This window comes from Canariomyces notabilis (genome assembly GCF_033297395.1).
Source record: "Canariomyces notabilis strain CBS 508.74 unplaced genomic scaffold N656scaffold_13, whole genome shotgun sequence".
NCBI lineage: Eukaryota > Fungi > Ascomycota > Sordariomycetes > Sordariales > Chaetomiaceae > Canariomyces > Canariomyces notabilis.
This window is the reverse complement of record NW_027041835.1, coordinates 252,457-270,441: the sequence shown is the minus strand read 5'-3', so window position 1 is coordinate 270,441 and position 17,985 is coordinate 252,457. Positions and strand designations below refer to the sequence as shown.

At 54.9% G+C, this 17,985-nt stretch overlaps 6 protein-coding genes across 6 annotated transcripts; 2 read left to right on the top strand and 4 right to left on the bottom strand.

Moving 5' to 3' along the window:
• Nucleotides 1-1,100: 1,100 nt before the first annotated feature.
• N656DRAFT_779978 (P-loop containing nucleoside triphosphate hydrolase protein) lies at nucleotides 1,101-3,569 on the bottom strand. The gene is made up of 6 exons (XM_064815286.1): nucleotides 3,504-3,569; nucleotides 3,216-3,447; nucleotides 2,104-3,165; nucleotides 1,795-1,954; nucleotides 1,607-1,667; nucleotides 1,101-1,536 (listed from the first exon to the last, which is right to left on the bottom strand). Exons 2-6 carry the CDS (start codon nucleotides 3,432-3,434, stop codon nucleotides 1,443-1,445), a joined length of 1,596 nt encoding a protein of 531 aa, XP_064669419.1. The 5' UTR covers nucleotides 3,435-3,447; nucleotides 3,504-3,569; the 3' UTR covers nucleotides 1,101-1,442.
• A 919-nt stretch (nucleotides 3,570-4,488) lies between these two features.
• N656DRAFT_779977 (uncharacterized protein) lies at nucleotides 4,489-5,887 on the bottom strand. The gene is made up of 3 exons (XM_064815285.1): nucleotides 5,531-5,887; nucleotides 4,999-5,422; nucleotides 4,489-4,934 (listed from the first exon to the last, which is right to left on the bottom strand). The coding sequence occupies exons 1-3, from the start codon at nucleotides 5,588-5,590 to the stop codon at nucleotides 4,594-4,596; spliced, it is 825 nt and encodes a 274-aa protein (XP_064669418.1). The 5' UTR covers nucleotides 5,591-5,887; the 3' UTR covers nucleotides 4,489-4,593.
• A 571-nt stretch (nucleotides 5,888-6,458) lies between these two features.
• On the top strand, nucleotides 6,459-8,258 carry N656DRAFT_779976 (Aldo/keto reductase). Its single transcript, XM_064815284.1, has 4 exons — nucleotides 6,459-6,792; nucleotides 6,855-6,969; nucleotides 7,029-7,577; nucleotides 7,632-8,258. Exons 2-4 carry the CDS (start codon nucleotides 6,915-6,917, stop codon nucleotides 8,027-8,029), a joined length of 1,002 nt encoding a protein of 333 aa, XP_064669417.1. The 5' UTR covers nucleotides 6,459-6,792; nucleotides 6,855-6,914; the 3' UTR covers nucleotides 8,030-8,258.
• A 111-nt stretch (nucleotides 8,259-8,369) lies between these two features.
• Nucleotides 8,370-9,737, top strand: N656DRAFT_779974 (ER membrane protein SH3). The gene is made up of 2 exons (XM_064815283.1): nucleotides 8,370-8,733; nucleotides 8,811-9,737. Exons 1-2 carry the CDS (start codon nucleotides 8,643-8,645, stop codon nucleotides 9,425-9,427), a joined length of 708 nt encoding a protein of 235 aa, XP_064669416.1. The 5' UTR covers nucleotides 8,370-8,642; the 3' UTR covers nucleotides 9,428-9,737.
• Nucleotides 9,738-10,073: 336 nt separating this feature from the next.
• On the bottom strand, nucleotides 10,074-11,333 carry N656DRAFT_790015 (uncharacterized protein; the record flags this gene model as incomplete). The annotated part of the gene is made up of 1 exon (XM_064816832.1): nucleotides 10,074-11,333. One exon carries the CDS (start codon nucleotides 11,331-11,333, stop codon nucleotides 10,074-10,076), a length of 1,260 nt encoding a protein of 419 aa, XP_064669415.1.
• Nucleotides 11,334-14,185: 2,852 nt separating this feature from the next.
• N656DRAFT_710587 (uncharacterized protein) lies at nucleotides 14,186-16,277 on the bottom strand (the record flags this gene model as incomplete). The annotated part of the gene is made up of 2 exons (XM_064811688.1): nucleotides 14,186-16,098; nucleotides 16,160-16,277. The coding sequence occupies 2 exons, from the start codon at nucleotides 16,275-16,277 to the stop codon at nucleotides 14,186-14,188; spliced, it is 2,031 nt and encodes a 676-aa protein (XP_064669414.1).
• Between the last annotated feature and the right edge of the window lie 1,708 nt (nucleotides 16,278-17,985).

The window sequence follows — 17,985 nt, the reverse complement described above, 5'->3', positions numbered from 1 at the left end:
GTCGGGGGTCTTGCTTTATGATCTCCCCTTCCCCAAACCTCTGGAAGCCCGGCCCAGCGTCGGTTCGATCCTCCCGCACCGTCCAATATACACTACGATACGCAGCGGGCATGTAACTAGGTAATCCCAGTCGATACAGTAGTAGTAGTGTCACCGCTGTGACGACGCAGATACCACCGACGGTGCAATGAAACATGAATATCGTATGGTGTATGTGATGGGATGCGCCTTCGATACACGTTCTGCGTTTCTCTGCATATGCAGTCTCGAAACAGGACGGCTTTGCCAACCAGCACTGGACAGCCTGCGCAGTGTGCATGCAGAGCGCGCCACAGCCTAAGGTAGAATCCTGGAATACTGACATGCGGCGCGCAACAATAAATGCGCCTGACACTCGCAAGCTGTCCAATTAATATTGGAGCCACACCATCCAAGCGCGGCTATTGTTTTGACCGAGACTCGCAGTCACTGGACAAAGGAAGCCCTTCGCGTCTGTTCCTTTGTCTTTCTAGTGAAGACCAATAGCGCACGGACAACAGAAGACAACCTTTACCTTCGTAGTCTAGTGTAATGCATGCTCCTGAGAGGAGGATACGAGGTCGATGATACACTGGTATCGATAAACTGCATGCCCGCTAAGCCTGTCTTGTTTCTTTTATCTTAGATGTGCATACCTATACATACCTAGATGCAGTACCTACATATATAACCTCAGCTAAGCCTCCCGTGTTGAAAGACAAAGAAAGAGGCAGTGAAAGTGTTTATCACATACGGAGGTAGAAATCTCATGATTGCACTCGACGTTGCAGGTCGAGCCTCGCTGAAGAAGAAAGGGGGCCGAGGGGGCTTAACGTTGAAAAGGCAAGACCCCCGCTCTTGGCGAAGATACCCCACAGCGGGGCCATCTGAAACATGCCAAGAGCCCAGGCTGCGCTCCAATCATCTGAACTCGAGTCATTTGTCAAGTCAAAATGTTCAACATCGAAAAAAGATGCCAACTGACTCCAATAACCACCGGTACAACAGGCCGGCAACGGAATACACCACATGCGTCTCGCTTCGCAGTGTCAGTTGAGGCCCAATATGTCGACTTTCTTGTTGGACGATTATGAATCCTGCAATCACGCCACAAACCACAAGATGCTAACGTTACTGCATACACTATCGGGCATTTCGGCGGTACAACCTCTAGCTGGTGATAACAATTCCCGGAGTGTCGCCTAAGATATCCGTGGGGAAGATGCCATCCCTTTGCCTCGGTATCAAATCACGGCTGGGACTTGGAAAGAGTTATCCGATCTCATCTCATCTCATCTCAACTGGACAGTGCTAGATGGCAACCGAACTGCTTTCTTCTGACTTTCCATCAAAGGCTTCTATTTGAGTTTCGTACATTCCGGGCCGGATGCATGAACATGGGATGAATTGGCTGCCCACATTATTCATGCTTCCTGAGCGAGCGTGGACACATCCGGATACCGGAGGTCGGCATTCTCTTCAAGGAACTCCATCCACCTTTTGAGAAACTTGCTGCCTCTGTGTGTATCACGGTTTATATCAGTTTAGTAGAGTCGGAAGGGGCTACAGCTTTGAAAGGGAAGCTCACTTTTTTACCGTTTCCGAGTCGCCAATAACTGTCAGCGATCGTTTGGGCCTCGTCATTGCAACTAAAGACCTCAGCATTAACACCCCATCTCTCCCCAATCCCGAATGCAACGGCAACCGGCTCGGGCAGTTGGAACGTAGAGAAATACCACCGCGCATTATTACCCGCCGAAATTTGTATTAACTCACCATTGAGCCGCCGCTTCTCCCCTAGAAATCCGACTTCGCCTTCGGGGTTGCTTCGGACGAGGCTGACGATCACGGCCTCCTTCTCTCGGCCCTGGAAGCCGTCCACGCTTCCGAGCTCAATGCCCGGGAAGGACTCCTTTAGCGGGGCAAGGATCCCAAGCTTGGTTCGTCCCAAGTTGAGTCAGTTCCATGTCATGCCAAAAGCTCGGCACGGGACTCGCCGCCACACGGCATGAGCACCAAGACCCGGACCCCGAGGCAAATGTCATGCATACTCGCGGGCGATCCTTGCAGAGTGGCCTTACATACCTGTGCATTATACGGCGTCACCACCGCGATGTCCTCCGGTTTGACCCCAGCTTCGACCAAGCTCCGCACGTGTTGCCGCACCAGAGCCGCCTCCATATCGTTGCTCTTGCTTTCGCCATATAGACTACTCTTTGTCAGTTTCTTCTTGCCTGCTTCCTGCTCGTCCTCGTTCTTTTCTGGGAAGTCGCCGCCTTGCGTGTCGATGAAAATGAGCGGCTCGCTGGTATCGTCAGTGTCTTCCACCTCGTAGGGCAGATCCTTTAGCAGTCTGGCTTTGACTCCCTCTGCCGCGACCAGTTTCCCCTCGTAGAGCTCGTCGGACGGGAACCGCATGATTTTCTCGTGCATGCGGTACTGCGTTGTGAGCATCCTCTTTATGGACGAGCCATGTAGCGCGAGCAGGCGGTCAAACAGCGTTGTCTCGAGCGTAGCCCCTTTCACTGCAGGCACATTGCCATCCTCTCCTTTTAGCTTAGCCTTGCTCTTGGAGTTGAGCGACTTGATCGTAGGCGGAAGCTGCAGATGGTCTCCAACACAGACGGCCTTGTTGGCTGACAGTAGCGGTACCCAACATTGCGCCTCGAGCGCTTGGCTGGCCTCGTCGATGATGACGACATCAAACTTCTCGTCGCGCAACTGGAAACCTCCCGCACCATGTAGCGTTGCGAGCACTACTTTACTGCCTTGCACCAAGTTGCTGACGCATTTGCGCTCCCGCTCGCGATACTCCTTCCGCAGCTCCTTGAGATCGGCATAGATAGCCCTGCGCTCCCTGCCGTTGCGCGTCTTGCGGATCGACGCTTGCTTGGCATCCAGCTCGGCGCGCACGTCCTTAACAATAGCTCCTGCCTCCGAGGTCCGCGTGAGCACGTCAAGGGAGTGGTTCAGCACCGATGGTAGAAGACGAGCCGGATGGCCCAGTCGGACCAGGGGCACCTTGTGCGGGGCTAGGCGCTCGACGATGTTGTCAACGGAGATGTTGGACGGGCCGCAGACGAGGACGCGGAGATTGCGTTTGAGCATTTGCAGGATGAGCTCTATCAGCGTGTGCGTCTTGCCTGTCTGCCGTACCATCAGCCTCCAAACTCCCAGGCTTCAACGGAGGTGCTCACCCCCGGCGGACCATGGATAAGCGCAATCTCCCTGGAAGCCAGCGCAAAGCGGATCGCGTCCTTCTGGCTCTCGTTCAGCGTCGGGTCAACCCAGTCAATCTCGCCCACCTCCGGATCCTTTTCCAGATCCGGCGGAACAGGTGACGGCGACGACAACCCAAACAGCACCCTTATGAAAACAGAGTATTCCTGCTCGGACATCTTGGCCAGCTTCTCCATCGTAGCATTCATCCTGCCAATCGTCAGCCAATGCCCCTTTATCTACCCACCATTTGACCAAACCCTCACCTTCGAAAGGTAACATCATCCGCCACCTTGACAATCCACACCCTTTCTCCCTCTCGAACCTCACCGACATCCTCCCCACCATCCCTCTCCTCCACCGCCACCGCAACAAACCCCCTAGCAACGCGGGTAACCACCCCCTTCACCGCACCACCCCTCTCTCCGTCCTTATCCACCCCCTTCCCTTTCCCCTTCCCCTTCCCCTTCCCCCCACCTCCACCTCCACCCCCAGAACCAGAATACTCCCTAATAAGCACAATATCCCCCACCCGGATACCATGCTCAGGGAGGAGCAGCTCCCCTCCATTGCCGCCCTTCTCATTTTCACCGTCATTACTACTGCTAGTACTAGCCGTAGCCGGGTCCCGGCCCAATTCAAAAACGGTCTTGCCGCCGAGACCCGTGCGCTGCGCGACGACAGTCAGGTTGGCCAGCGCCACGCCCGCGCGCTGCAGCGCCGCGGGGGAGTGGACGGCTTGCAGGACGGTGGATTCCTCGATCTCGGCTGCGAGCTCCGCTGCGAGGAGGGAGAGTTGGGTTGTGGCGAAGTCGGGGATGATGCTGGTGCTTGGTTGTGGTGGTGACATTTTTTCTTTCTTTTGATGTGTTGTTTTGTTCGGAATGGGGTGGTTTAGGGGTTGGGTCTCAAATTGGGAAGTGTACTACTGTAGTTCAGTATGCACAGTATATAGCCTTGAGGTAGGTGGTCGATGGTGCGGCTTGGTGGATCTAGGTCTTTGGTTGAAGGATGGAAGCTTAGGGCGCCCTTTGGTCAGATTGTTTGTAGCAGTTGGCTGTGTTGCTTAGACTTGGAGTTTTGATACAGAATTCGGATTATTCGAGACTCGGGGGGGTTGGCAAGAGCTTCTTTGACTTTCGACTTGGCCATGGGCTTTTTCGCCGTTGAGTTATTGAAATTTATCACTCGAGGTTGGTTTTCGGCCGGTCGTGAATGGGCAACTCAAGTTCCACAATACCTGCATCAACACTTGCCATGAGACACTGCTCTGATTGCTATGCTATGCTGTATCTAGACACGGACGCCAGGCCGGCGAAAAAATCTCCAAACTCCATTCTCATCAAACGTTAAAGCTTACTTTACCGACTCATTCTGCACAGCCAGCACAACAATCAACGACGCTACTGTCACCGCAAACGCGATGAAGGCTACCAGCATGATGGTGCCCCGGCTCGCGGGGAATTTGCCCCTTATCACCCAGTGCTGTGACTGAAGATACCGATTATACCCCAGTAGCAAAATCAATATGCTGATGGCCAAGAACGTCGACCCGAGCGGCTTTCCCAGATGCCGCAATGACTCGGCCTGCCTGCTGTCGTCCGCCAGCGACGTGTTGAGCCGGAAGAGCTGCGTGATGGCGATGCCGATCGAGGCAAATGCGAGCGAGGTACGGAGCCATGCGAGGAACGTTCGCTCTGCAAAAACAGCGGGTTAGCCCCCTCTTTCGCTGCTCGAGCAACATCGAGGAAATATGCTCACCCAGCGCCAAATGGTCCCGCGCAACACTCCCCTTGTTCTCAAGCTCAATGCTTTGGAAGTATCGTAGCGACTTTCTCCACCACCGCTCTTCTTCGCGCGCACCAGACCGCCTCCTCGCACTGCCATCTTCATTACTGCTGTCCCCTTGGGCTAACGACCGCCCTCGTTCCTGGGCGCTAGAGGGTTTCTTGCTCGGGCCCGGCCTCCTGCGGGCTGTGGAACCATCCTGGGCCGAACCCTCAAAGCTGATGCTGGACTGCCGCTGCGGCGGCGCAGTCACCACGCCCCGCCCGCCGTCATCGCCGGCGCCAACCTCTTCGGGGTCTGAAGTCAGACCCGCAAGGTAGCTGGGTCCGCGGGGCCCGTCTCCTCCAAGAAGTGGCTGTAACCTTGGCGAGAGCGTCTCGGCTCGTTCGCGGGCGCCCTTTTTCGCGTCTCCATGTCAGCTTCTTGTTAAGCAAAGCGCTGGGCAGGGGATCAAGGGGACCGAGGCGCATCACGTCAGAATCTGGGTGGCGGGCAGAATACGGACATTTCGCTCGGAGAAGAGGTTGGCCAAGGCGTCATATATCGCTTTAGGCATTCGATCCATCGTGGAGATCGCGACGCGCAGCTACTTAGGCATGTTTGAAGGGCCAGACGCGCTGTGGTGACCGGCGGGATCGCGATGTGGCAAAGCAGATGCAGAATGGACAGGGACAAGTCTTGGCCAACGGCCAGCGTAACATTGTCTCAGCGGGAAAGTTTGAAATGACTTACTGACCTCTAAAATATCCTGAATGCGCTGCTGGGACGACTTCCTCCTCTGCAGGGCAGGATCCGGTGAGACTGACACAGACGTCGTGGAATTCTGGGCCATGGTATATGTATGTACGCAGTTATGTTTCTGAGAGGGGGAGATTGACAAAGAAGCAAGCCAAGTGACGTTACAACCGCGGGCGCGTCACGTCTTCCATATTATCGAATGGCGACAGAGCCCTTGTGAATTGCGACTTCGGTCAATTCTGAGAGAATGCATTTATTCAAGGTTGAAGGGTCGTCTTGAGCCCGACTACGTGTAGGGAGGTGGCAGATAATGAAATACGCTCAGAGACCTCTCGCCAGTCAGGGATTACAGTTGAATCCTTCTGTCCTTGTTGGGCAAGCTCTCCAGAAGCTTGGGGTTATCTCCCAGCGCATCGGATAGGGCTTGCTTTCAGTGGGGATGCTGTGCTAGTTGCGTCATTACGCAGCCACAACAGTACTGTACGTTACTGATAACGATACGCGAAAAGAGAGCTGATCGGCCAACTGTGATAGGGACCTTAGTATCCAATATAAAGCTGGACTTGCCCTGTTTATTGACATCCAATGCTGCCGCACCGACTTTAGGTAAGCCTGCTTCTCTCTACATGTGAGAGAGCGCTATGCGGCAATGCACGGGACCCTTCTAATGTGATGTTTCCCAAAACCTTGTACATATGAGATTGTGACGGGATAGACTGCCGTCGTGGAGAGGCAGAAAGTGAGGCGGGGCATTGAACATGCGGGCTGGGCCCGGCAGCGAACCCCTCCCCTGCCCACACCAGCAAACTGTACATACCCGGACAGACCGACAGAACTGACATGCGTGGATCTCTGCCGAAACTTCGGCGGAGTCGTGGAGCGTGAAGTCTTCCATGAGAAATAAAAGGCAAAGACGGAGGTAATGTAGGAGAGTAAATCCGCAAATACCAAAGGCTACTACTTCGTAAACTCCGTCAATCTCCGGTTGGATCTACGGATAGCCTCATTACCTCACCACTATTTAAATAGGTAAAGTAGCGTCGCTCCAGCACAACCGCTTAAGCTAGAAACTCCATCCAACATCCCGCAAGCACAATACCTTGGTCTTATAGTACTGCCGTTCATCAATCAACTTAGCGACCACGAAAACCATGGGCCACACGATCCAAGGAAAGCAGGTGGGAAACATTGGCTACGGCCTTATGGGTACCGTAACCCCCTATGTACACCTGACCTTGACGGGCAGGCTAACATAGATCTCACAGGCTTGACCTGGCGACCCAACAAACTCCCCGATGAGGAATGCTTCAAGGCGATCAAGGCCGCCCTCGAAAGCGGCTGCAACTACATGAATGGCGGCGAGTTCTATGGCCCGCCCGACAACAATTCTCTAACCCTCCTCAACAAGTACTATGAAAAGTACCCCGAGGACAAGGGCAGGATTGTGCTCAATATCAAAGGCTGTGTCGGCGAGAACTTCGTCACCAACGCCTCACCTGCCGGCGTCAAGGCCAGCGTTGAGAATTGCGTCCGCATGATCGGCGGCAAGGGCCGCATCAACCAATTCGAGCCGGCGCGCAAGGACAAGAATGTTGACATTGAAACCACCATAGCGGCCCTGAAGGAGCAGGTCGACGCGGGTAACATTAGAGGCATCTCGTTGAGCGAAGTCAGTGCTGCGACCATCCGCCGAGCCGCAAAGGTGGCCAAGGTTGAGTCAGTCGAGGTTGAGCTCTCACTGTGGTGCACTGAGCCGTTGGAGAACGGTGTGGCCAAAGCCTGTGCTGAGCTCGACATTCCCATCCTCGCATACTGTAAGAACCCACATTACCTTCCAGGCCATTCTCAATTATGCTGATGCTCGACAGCGCCCCTTGGCAGGGGAGCCTTGACTGGCAAGATCAAGTCCCTGGATGACATCCCCGAGGGAGACTTTCGACGCATGCTCCCGCGCTTCCAGCCGGAAATGCTGAAGCACAACCTGGAACTCGTCAACCATGTCGAGGCCATGGCTGCCAAGAAAGGATGCACGCCAGCTCAGATCGCCATCAACTGGGTGCTGGCATTGTCGAGGCGGCCGGGAATGCCCAAGATCATCCCCATCCCCGGCGCGTCGAGCCCGGAGCGGGTAAGGGAGAATGCGGTCGAGATTGAGTTGACCGAGGAGGACATGGCCGAGCTTGATGGCATTCTGTCAAAGTTCCGTCCCATGGGGACCAGGTATCACGCACATGGGATGGAGGCGTTGGATACAAGCACCGAGTGAACCTGAGTTAGCAAGACGTGCCCGATGGAAAATGTTCGATAAGCAGGAAATAGAACCGACAGGTATATAAGATAGGCGTTGAGAGGAGGTTATACTAATCGATTTGGTTCTTCGAGTCATTCACCAGGTGTTGAATGAACCAATGTGCGGCGATACCCTCTACAATGCAGCAGTGTACCGGTAGTTCGTAGGCTTCAAGTTGAGATGGGAAGGTTCGACGTCAACAATCTGATGCACTGTCTTGCCAAGCCGCGCCCAGACACTCGGGTCCCTGTTATTACCCGTAACGTTGGGTGATTACGGTAATAGGCTTGGAAATCTCCGTTTGGCTGGCGCATCCCGCAAGCATCACTTGTCTCGCTCCAGGGACGCTACGTAATCAACCTAAAGTCCTGCTCAGTCTGGCACACGGCACCCTGAGAACGAGTCTCAGTAGGCATACGCTTGCACACTATATCAATTCACCAGAAGTCCATCGCACGCCTCAGCACATCCCGTCGCTGGTTATACACTCTAGCAGCTACACCATCCCGGGTCTTGATACAGCATCTGCCGCGCCCAAAGCAACACCTCCAGTATATCCGCAAACTTTGGCGGATAAGAGAAAAGAACGATGCCCACACGGTGGGTAGACTGGTCCAAAACGACGCGATCGACGGACTACCGCGGCAGCGGCTCCTTTGCGACCTTTCTAATTATCGGGCGTACGCTCACCCCCGTCACATCCCCCCTTCCTCCCTCTCTCCAAGCTAACAAACCCGCCTACCTACCCACCCACCAGCGGTATGTTTCTTCCTCGGCATCCTCTTCGCCTCCTTTCCCTACGACTTCCCCCTCCTCTGGACATCCGACCCGATCCCGCCGTCGTTCCTCGACCACCTCGAAACCCACCTGCGCTTCACGCACCAGTCGCCGCCGCTCATCGCGCGCATGCTGCACATCATCATGTTTGTCTGCTTCCTCGGCCTCTTCATCAAGCTGTTCCGCCCCAGCGAGGCCAACGTGCTGTTCGACGGCGGCTCGCTCATCATGTACGTCATTGGCGCGGGAGTCTACATCAGCAACATTGTCAAGGGCCTGCGCGCTGTCAGCCGGCCCGGCGGGCTAGCCGGGCTGGATGGTGACGGTGGGATGAGGGCGGCGGCGGCCTCGGCGGAAGGGACCGTTATCCATGAGGGTCCCTTCTCAGGCGAGGTGGTCCTCAGCCGTGAGGACAGCTTGCGCGTGCTGAGCGCCAGCCATGTTATTCTCGCCCTGGTGCTGGTCGGGATTCTGGTGCTCCAGGCCGGCCAGTGGTATGCGGAGCGCAAGGATGCCGATGACCTTGCCAAGCTGGATAGGGAGGCGCTGGAGAAGAAGGCAGCGGCGGCTGTCATGGTGGGGAAAAAGAAGCTATAAAAGGGAGGGTTTGGCGTTGGGTTGGGATAGGTGCATGGGTGCAGGTGGTTCGATTTGAGATCGATCAATCGGATATGCATAAGAATATAACGGCCGTGTATCTATGTTGGCCCATGACTGAGTCCATGCTATGCAAATAGTCTGTGAGCTTTCTGCCATCCCTGCCTCTGGCCCGTTCGGCTGTTGCGGGAACTACGACATTTGATTCATACCTGCCATGTCCTTGCCCAAACAGCTAACACTACTGACATGTGCTTTTTCGCGGTCCCCAATGTGGCGGGAATGAGAGGGTCATCGGCATGTTTTCTGCCCTGGATTGATAGTCACTTCATTGGAGCAGAAAGAGTAGAGAGGATGGTTAAGGGGTATTGATGGATAATTATGCTCAATAGATACATCTGAAGGTACAACGGTTCGCAGTCTATGCGAGGGTATAATTCCGATCTATTGCTCTCCATATCCCTCCTTTCCCGTAAACCTGCAGACGATAGGCGATGCTGGTACCCAAGAAATGACGTTGAATGATGTTTATCCTGAACAGACTAATGTATAACCGAGCCAACGCCTTGCCTTTCGAAAATGCCGCCGGTATATGTGTGGTATCAAATGCGAATGGGAAATGAAAAGAGTAGAGAGCGTGGTAATATCACCTTCTCGGCATCGGAGGATGCCCGCCATCCTGGTCGTAGGGCACATACGACTCGCCGCGCGCGACACCGCCGAGATCGGCGCGATCGAGCATCTGCGTAAAAGTCGTCGCGTCGCTATAGCGCCGGCCCATGTTGCTCTCGGGTGACCGATCAGGCGTGATGTTTGGGTCGGCGAACACGTTGATGCTCACCGAGCTTGGCTCTCGATTCCGTTGGGGCGTCTGCGGCATGAGCCCGCCGCTGTTGTAGTCCCCGTAGGACGTGTCGGCAAAGGGCGACGGGTCAATAAGTGCACCGTACCCGTAGGCGACGCTGCTCTGCCGCACCGCCCCGTGGGCTGCAGCAGGTGGGACTGCGGGCATACCCCTTGACTCCGGAGTGCTCATGGTATCCGCAATGAGATCCGCCGTGACGGAGCCAGGATCACCGTCGAGATCGCGCGTGCCTGGAGCTCGAGCAAAGTCGGCCCGCATCGTCGCGTTCTCTGCCATGATGGGACCACTAATGAAGTTGCCAAAGGACGATGTTGAGCGTGATAGCTTGGGAGGGCTTCCGGCCTCGCTCGCCTTCTTCTTTTTGAGGAAAATAATGGCTACCACGATGGCGATGATGAGGACAATGGCTCCAGCAATGGCACCACCAGCAATGGCAGCGATTGGGGGGCCGCTGTTTGTGCCATTCGCTTCCGTAGAGGCCTCTGCCGTGTCGGTTGTGCTCGCGGTCTCAGTCGAGCTAGTAGCACTTGTTGCTGTGCTTGCTGTCGTGCTCAAAGTTGTGCTTGAAGTTGTGCTTGTCGTAGTTCTGGTGGTGCTGATTTGTCCTGGCCTGGTCGTCTCCAAGGGGGCAGCCTTCTGGTCCGCATTCTTGACGCATTCTTTGTTGTTCCTACATGAGTAGCCGAATGGACAGCAAGAACTGCCGCATCGTGCCATGGTGGCTCCGAGGGCGGTTGTCTTGACCACCGCCTCTGGATGCTTCGAGGCATCTTGAAGGTCAACGTTGCATGGCAGTGGCTCGATGGCTGAACAGTCGGACCCGTTCGGACAGCACAGAATCGTTGTGTTGGCGGCTAGAGGAATACAGTTCTGTCCCGAGGGACAGCAAAAGTTGTCAGGAAAGTCAGCTTCCCTGCACTTGTTGAAATTCGCCGCGCAGCTTGATTGGCGCGCGAACAAGTCGTTCATCGGTATCGCTGATGCGGCTGCACACATGACAGCAAGTGAAGCTGCTCGAAGTCCTAGCCTTCGCCTCGGCATTTTGGATGTCTCTTTTCACCGCGTCCAGGTTGTTAATATGTAGTAGTCGGATTGGATCAGGCAGGAGCAGTGGTTCTTGTAGATATCTCGGCGTCGTGGGCTAGCTGTTCAAAAAAGCAGTGGGCCCTTGAGTTGGTCCTTGCAGTTCAAGCATAAAGAGACACTGGGTTGGAGAACAGGACGAGAGGAGAGGACAGCTCTTTCACACAAGGCACGACCTTGTTGTTGCTTGCAAAGGAAGCGTGGCATGAGTGTAGCAAGAGAAAAGAAGAGACCGAAGCAAAGACAGGGGGGGAATGCTTGGGGTATATCGGAACATGACAGCCACTGGCCGTCGCATCCTAGCTATGGGAGAGATGACGCATCCTCGCGATCGTTTCTTCTAGGAAACGAGAAGCAGGGTCTCAGGGCTGGCCAGGAAGAGACAACCATGTCCAACCGACCATCCGCGGTGGAAACTCCGGAAAGAAGCTCTGGCCGCCGCATGGTCTCGGGCCCTTGCCGAAGACTCCATGACTCCACGATGGTGCGAAGCTTGGTCCGACGGCCTGGGCATCAGTTTTCACGGGCTTGAAGTGTGCGTGGTTGGGCAATTTCTCGATGCCAAAGCGGGCCACAATTGAGCATTTGTTCTTGGGCCGAAAAGCCCAAGCAAGAAACTGGGAGCCAAATCGCAGATTGAGGCAGTGCGTCGTTTGAAGGGAATCCCGGTCCCCGATAGATGAGAGGACGATGTGAGGCGCCGATGGCCCTCTTTGGAGCAGCAGGTGACTTTGAAGCGGCACGAGTGGTGAGTAACGAACCTCTTTCAGATTGGAGGTTTGGGCAGGAGCCGCGCCAGGCCGCGACCGCACACATGATTGGCCCGCTTTTGTCGACCAGGGCAGCCAATGCTATTTTAAACGCAGCGGTTGGATGGAATTGGCCAGCCAAGACCCAAGTGGTCCATGCATCTTTCGCATCATTTGCACCCAGCTCTGCCTTCTCTTGCCGCTGGTGGCTGTAACTTTAGGTGAAGCGCTGCAGTGGAGGACAGCGCTTGCTTTCGGCACTTGAGCTTCGTTGCAACTCGGTCAGCGATCTTCAACCCGCAGCGCTTCTCCTGATAACTGGTCTCATATGATCGACAAAGTACAAAAGCAGCCCATTTGGGCATCAGCTTGTCATTCCCATCGTCACCAGCGTGGCTGTACAACTGATTAGCCGCTCTCAATGCCGTTCATTGACTCTGCGCTGTTAGGTTGTGTGGACGGCAAACTCCAAGCGCACACTCCACGGGCGTCGGCATCCTACTACTTGCGATTGACTCAGCCGGCAATCGGATTCATCAAAGCATATCAGATTCCAAAGTGAGCCCATCATCCTACCTGTACAGTAGGACAGAAACTGAAGGTCGGCTTGGACAATCCACTGATCCGGCCGGCCAGCTATCCGACCGTCAAAACCCAAATCCATGGCTCAACCCTGAGGCCACAAGGCTGATTGTTTCACACCTTAGCCGAAACAGTCCTCTCCATCCTCAGCCTGGTCAGTTACAGGCCTCAATGAAGAAACAAAGACATTATTAAACCCTATGTACCAAGATAAGGTGTGGTATGAGTTGTAAACTCCACAAAGCAGTCCCAAACCAGGTCGCGGACAATGATCAGGATATGAATAGCATCTTCTGCCCATTAGACGTCACCAAACATCCAACACCCTTCCTTGTGAAGATACAAAAGCCTTGCACAGGATGTTTGCAATGCTGCTTGCCCTTTGAAGAAGAGCAAACCCAGTGCGCTCCGATGCAAGAGCAGACTTGCCTTGAAATGCCATTATACATATCCTCACACCGAAAAGCGGATATCAATCACATGGTGGTCAAACATACCAAGCATACAAAGAGATTTCCTGAGCTGTAACTTGTTTGTCTCTGACTGGTACCCTTTCAGAACCTACTTCATGGGGTGTCAATACCTCTTCCCAAACACCAACAACACTGTGCTACTCAAGCTGCTAAGTAGGTTTCTTTGGGAATGCGATGCTGAGGTTGCAGGACATAAGTTCATAGGTTCAGCATGTCTTCACGATGCAAGAACTTGGGGAAAAGTGCTAATGAGAAGGGCATGGTAAGACTAGGTAACAACCCCTTGCCTGACCTGGGCAGATCTCAGATCAACCTGACCGTCAAGCAGGCACCGGGGACTGCCCCCTCGTAGTTATAAGCCACTTCAAATAACAACAAGAGACGAGTCGGAGCGGACACAAGATTGGATCAAAGTCCTTATCATTCTTTTGCCCTTAGCCCTTCACCGGGCTAATTCTGGTGTAAACCATGAGCTACTTTACAGTCCCCGTACTGTTCCTCACATAGGTCGCTTTCCCACCCTCCATACCATCCCGCGACCAAACCTGCCTCCGCCATGTCCTGATTTTCAAATCCAAGACCAAGTTAAAAGATTCCCGTGGTATCCCATTGCGCCCGCCAACCCAACTCCAAGATTATGCATGACTCTCGACCCTGTATAATATACTAGGGAGACGCCAGATGTTAATAGGAAAATGTAGGGAAAAGGGAGAGAGGTAAAGAATGATTAGAGGTAACCGGCGAGTCCAATACTCCTGTCAGGCCCATTCCTTCGTCAACCCAACTGCCAACAACGTCCAGTGTCATCCAGAGTCAGATCCCATCCTCCTCTCCCTCCCCAAACGAGTCGCTCAATTGCCTCGCGGCAGCCTCTAAATGGGCACGCAGCCGAAGTGTTCAAAGTAGAAGGGTAAAAAAAGCCCAAGGAGAACAGAAGAGGCCTTCAAGCTGTGAGGCAGAATAAGAGGGGAGGCCATTCCAGCCACGGCAGAAACAGTGCATGCAATCAGATGAGCAAGTAATCCCAGCCTTTCATCTGCATGACATCCCGCCAGTGGATGTACTGCTGCTGCGGCTGCGGCTGCCGTGGAGCCTCCCCGTCCTGAGGAGACGACGATGAAGACACGGCCTGCGAATCGAGCTGCAGCCAGACCTCTCTCAGCAGGCACGCGACCCGCCCAAAGCTCCCAAAGTTCGCCAGGTCGCCCAGCTGCGCTACGCGGTCCTCAAAGAAGGCACGGAACGAGCTCCCTGCCACGCTCACGCTGCCGCCCACAAGGTAAACCCACGACAGCGAGCGGTCAAAGCCCGCCGGGCCGGAGGGGATTGTATGCAGAACGGCGACGAGCTTCTCAACCAGGCCGACGCAGCTCGCCTGGGCGGGGGAAAAGCCCGGGACGAGGCTGCAGAGGTAGATGCGGGCGGCGAGGCGGAAGGCGGCCGTTATGTTCTTGCTCAACTGCTTGGGGCTGAGCGAGCCGTTGGCGTTGAAGGGCAGCACGGGGGTGGCCGCGCCCTCGCTCATCTCGGTCAGGCCAATCTGGTCGCCCAACACGTGGACATGCTGGCACAGCGTGATGTCGTCCATGCCGTCCTTCTTCAGCGCCTCGAGGCAGGCAATCTCCGAGATGAGATACATGACGCGGTCCTCGCACCCCATTAGCTCGCGAAGGCCGAGCGACGGGTTGGTTTGGGACAGGTGCTTTTCCCGGTACGTGTGCGCAAATGTCGGCGCGCGGCCTTGCATCGTCGCGCCCAGAATGTCAATCCACGCAGTGAGGGTCATGTTGAAGGGCGCTTGAGTGAGCGGCTCGTTGGGGTCCGACACGATCCGGGGAAGGTCGAGCTTTTGGACAAGCGAAATGGCGGCCTGAAAGTGCTGGTGCCAGGGGATGTCGGGAAGCGAGTCGTCAAAGCGGCCGACGCAGCACTGGAAGAAGATGAGGCCGAGGGCAGCTTCTAGGATCTGTTGATGGTTCTCGTCCCGGTTGAGCGCGTCGCACAGCGCCGAGATGGTCGCGTACCGGTGTCGCATGATGTCCCCATCAATCTCGTCGCCCTGCAGGCCCGTTGTTGCCTTGTAGTGCTGAGCAGCGATGCTCAAGCAGCAGTGGAGGTAGCCCTTGTTGTTCTGCAGTGCCGGCAGGATGAGATCGGAGCTTACCGACCCGCGCTGATTGGACTCCAGGATAGGGAAGATGGTGGGAAGCACGAATTGAATGAAGTGATCAAGCAACCGTTGATCGCCCTCGTCAAGCTCTATTGCGACTTGCCTTGAGCTTGTCGACGGCCCGTTGGAGAAATCGAAAAAGTTGACGTTGAGCGTCTCTTCAGTTAGCGACTCCCGCCGCTCCGAGTATACCTGCTCCGTCCATTCGCCTTCCAGAGGGAATTGTGATAGGATGACGCCCGGCGGCGGAGGGGTCTGGTATGTGCTGAAGGTGGACGTTGTGGATTCCTTCAAAGTCGGAATGTCGTTGATAAACATCTGCCTTTCAGTCCTGACATCGATCTCGTAAGGTGAAAAAGGCGAGAACATGAACTCGGGGTGCATCTGCGGTGTAAATGGGCCGAATTCATGCGAACTTTGCGGGCTGTTGAAGTTGAAGCCAAAGTGCGAGTCGATCGAGGCTGATCGCGCGCGGTCGAGGGGATCGGAGAAGGTTGCAGAGGTTGGGAGGGAATGCGAAAGGCCTGGCGGTGACCCAATCGAAGTTTGGATCGTATGCGTCGGCTTCTCTGACAGCTTCTTACGCTTGATGATCATCTTGATTTCGTCCTTGTGCTTCCTCCGCGCATCATTGTTGCTCCACCACATCGGCCGCTTGTATTCGCATACTAGGCCGAGATGCTTGCAAGCCGTGCACATGGGTGAGCCCTCATCGCACTTTTTCCTCCTTAACCTGCATGTGTAGCATCCTATATTACCACCAAGGTTAGCTTCCACATCCGGCAATCAGCTGTGCCTGGAGGGACGAACCTGTCCTGGAACGGCGATGCATCTGTGTCTTCTGCTTGGGGGTGCCATTGGCACCAGCCTTGGAGACCGGCTTGGCCTTTGTCGTCGTCGTCGCTGTTGTTGTCGCAGTAGCAGCCATGTTGACTTGCGATGCTCTCCTGTGGCCTTCTTGGTGGCTGGGGGATATTGTTGACATTTGTACCTTCCGGGTACCTGAGTTGCCTCCTTGAGAGGGGTGTGTGTTCAGGGGCAGGGGTGTGGCCCGAGTAATCTGAGCCGAGCACAAGCGGGAGGTGAGACCCTTGCCGGTCAAGGTCCAGAAGCCGGGGGGCGGAGATCGAGTCGGGGTAGGGGGGGGATCTGTCCTTGGATCCCGAGGTCAAACCCTCCAAGCACTCCTCAAGAACTCAAATCGTCGTCTGGACTATTAGATTATTATATGAGGTTCGCGAATGAATGACTGGATCCGAGCAAGTCCGGCTTGCGTCCTGGAATCTGAAATAGTAGGGAAATGACAAATGCTGCCGAGTCAAATCGATTTGTTGGACGGCGAGCAACTAGTAATTAAAAGAGAGGGAGAGGGAAAGAAAGTCTGTTGACTGGACGACACCTGGGATCTCCAACTTCGTTTCTTTCCTGCTCGAGGACATCGAAACATTTGGGCCGAGGGGAAGAAAGTGGGCAAATATCCTTATATCTGGCCAGCTTGGTGAGCTCCCAGCCCACCAGTTTGCAGAGATTTGCTGTGTTCTATTTTTGAACATTGTGGGCAAAATGACCGCTTTTCCTTTTTTTGGCCCATTTCGTGGTATTTGCCCACTTATCCGATAGTGCCTGCATGTGCTTCCGTGTGGCTCTCTCAAGGTGGCCGGTCACCCTCTGCATGGCGTGGGTGCTCACACTGAGAACCGGGGTCAAGGGTAGACGCTATCATGGGCTAGTCAATGGAGGACGGCCATTCGGCACCTCCCTCTTCGGAAGGGAACACCAACATGAACCCCACCGAGTAGGAGTCACCCTGGACTGTGACATGGGGTCCAGAGAGGTGGGCAGACTTTCTCCGCGTCGGCCGCGAAGTGGCTGCAGGGGTATGGGCCAGTCGAGCGATTGAACAGGCAACTCATGCATGTCCAGGTGTGCCACGGCCGAATCTTCATTGGTACGGGGGTCAGCCCGGCTGCAGGGTACTGTAGTACATGGAGAGCCCTCGACGCTGCCAACAGCAGTTGTCGTGCCTAACTCAACATGAACTCGCTTTGGGAAGCCCTGCCCGGTTCTTTTCCAACATTTAAGGCAGGCTAGGGTGCGGATCGGCAAGACCAGCTCAGTCCCGACTCCGAAGTCGAGAGACCTTAGATGAGCGAGATTGGAGTCGCAGTCCAAGAGACAAGCTCCCTTTTGTCGCCGTCCTCAATCTTGCGAGAAGAGTATGGGTGCACAGGACCGTTGGTGACCAGAAAACTTTCCGGGACCGAAAGAAGCCCAGACCAGATGCTCGAGGCCGAGTGTGTGTGCCAGCCGTCCAATGGGTTCGAACTAATAGTGTGTGTTACCCTGCAACCTCTCCCCTAGTACTCTAGACCCATCGACATCTGTACATCCACATTGGGCCAACTGTGCCGCATACAGTATCCGTCAAACGTGAAGGCTGGACCAGGCAATGGGCATGATGCCGTAATCGCCGTCTTCCCCAGATGGCCCAAGTGTGCAAGGCCAACGGGCGGCACTCAGGCGGATTTGCGCCTCATCAATACAGTACAGCAGTCAATGCTTGTCATGTTCGTGGCCTGCTCAATGACACAAGTCTGCGATCTCATAATTTCCCATCGGATGGCAACCAGGAATGG

Excerpts from the sequence above, each read along its gene's own strand:
- N656DRAFT_779978 (XM_064815286.1), bottom strand. The coding sequence starts at position 3,434 with ATGGAGAAGCTGGCCAAGATGTCCGAGCAGGAATACTCTGTTTTCATA. Across the intron at positions 3,166-3,215 it reads TTATCCATGGTCCGCCGGGG|ACAGGCAAGACGCACACGCT; the intron begins GTGAGCACCTCC and ends ATGGTACGGCAG. Across the intron at positions 1,955-2,103 it reads TGACGCCGTATAATGCACAG|CTTGGGATCCTTGCCCCGCT; the intron begins GTATGTAAGGCC and ends GGACGAACCAAG.
- N656DRAFT_779977 (XM_064815285.1), bottom strand. The coding sequence starts at position 5,590 with ATGGATCGAATGCCTAAAGCGATATATGACGCCTTGGCCAACCTCTTC. Across the intron at positions 5,423-5,530 it reads ACCTCTTCTCCGAGCGAAAT|GGCGCCCGCGAACGAGCCGA; the intron begins GTCCGTATTCTG and ends GACGCGAAAAAG. Across the intron at positions 4,935-4,998 it reads GCGGGACCATTTGGCGCTGG|AGCGAACGTTCCTCGCATGG; the intron begins GTGAGCATATTT and ends CTGTTTTTGCAG.
- N656DRAFT_779976 (XM_064815284.1), top strand. The coding sequence starts at position 6,915 with ATGGGCCACACGATCCAAGGAAAGCAGGTGGGAAACATTGGCTACGGC. Across the intron at positions 6,970-7,028 it reads CATTGGCTACGGCCTTATGG|GCTTGACCTGGCGACCCAAC; the intron begins GTACCGTAACCC and ends TAGATCTCACAG. Across the intron at positions 7,578-7,631 it reads CATTCCCATCCTCGCATACT|CGCCCCTTGGCAGGGGAGCC; the intron begins GTAAGAACCCAC and ends GATGCTCGACAG.
- N656DRAFT_779974 (XM_064815283.1), top strand. The coding sequence starts at position 8,643 with ATGCCCACACGGTGGGTAGACTGGTCCAAAACGACGCGATCGACGGAC. Across the intron at positions 8,734-8,810 it reads GACCTTTCTAATTATCGGGC|CGGTATGTTTCTTCCTCGGC; the intron begins GTACGCTCACCC and ends CCCACCCACCAG.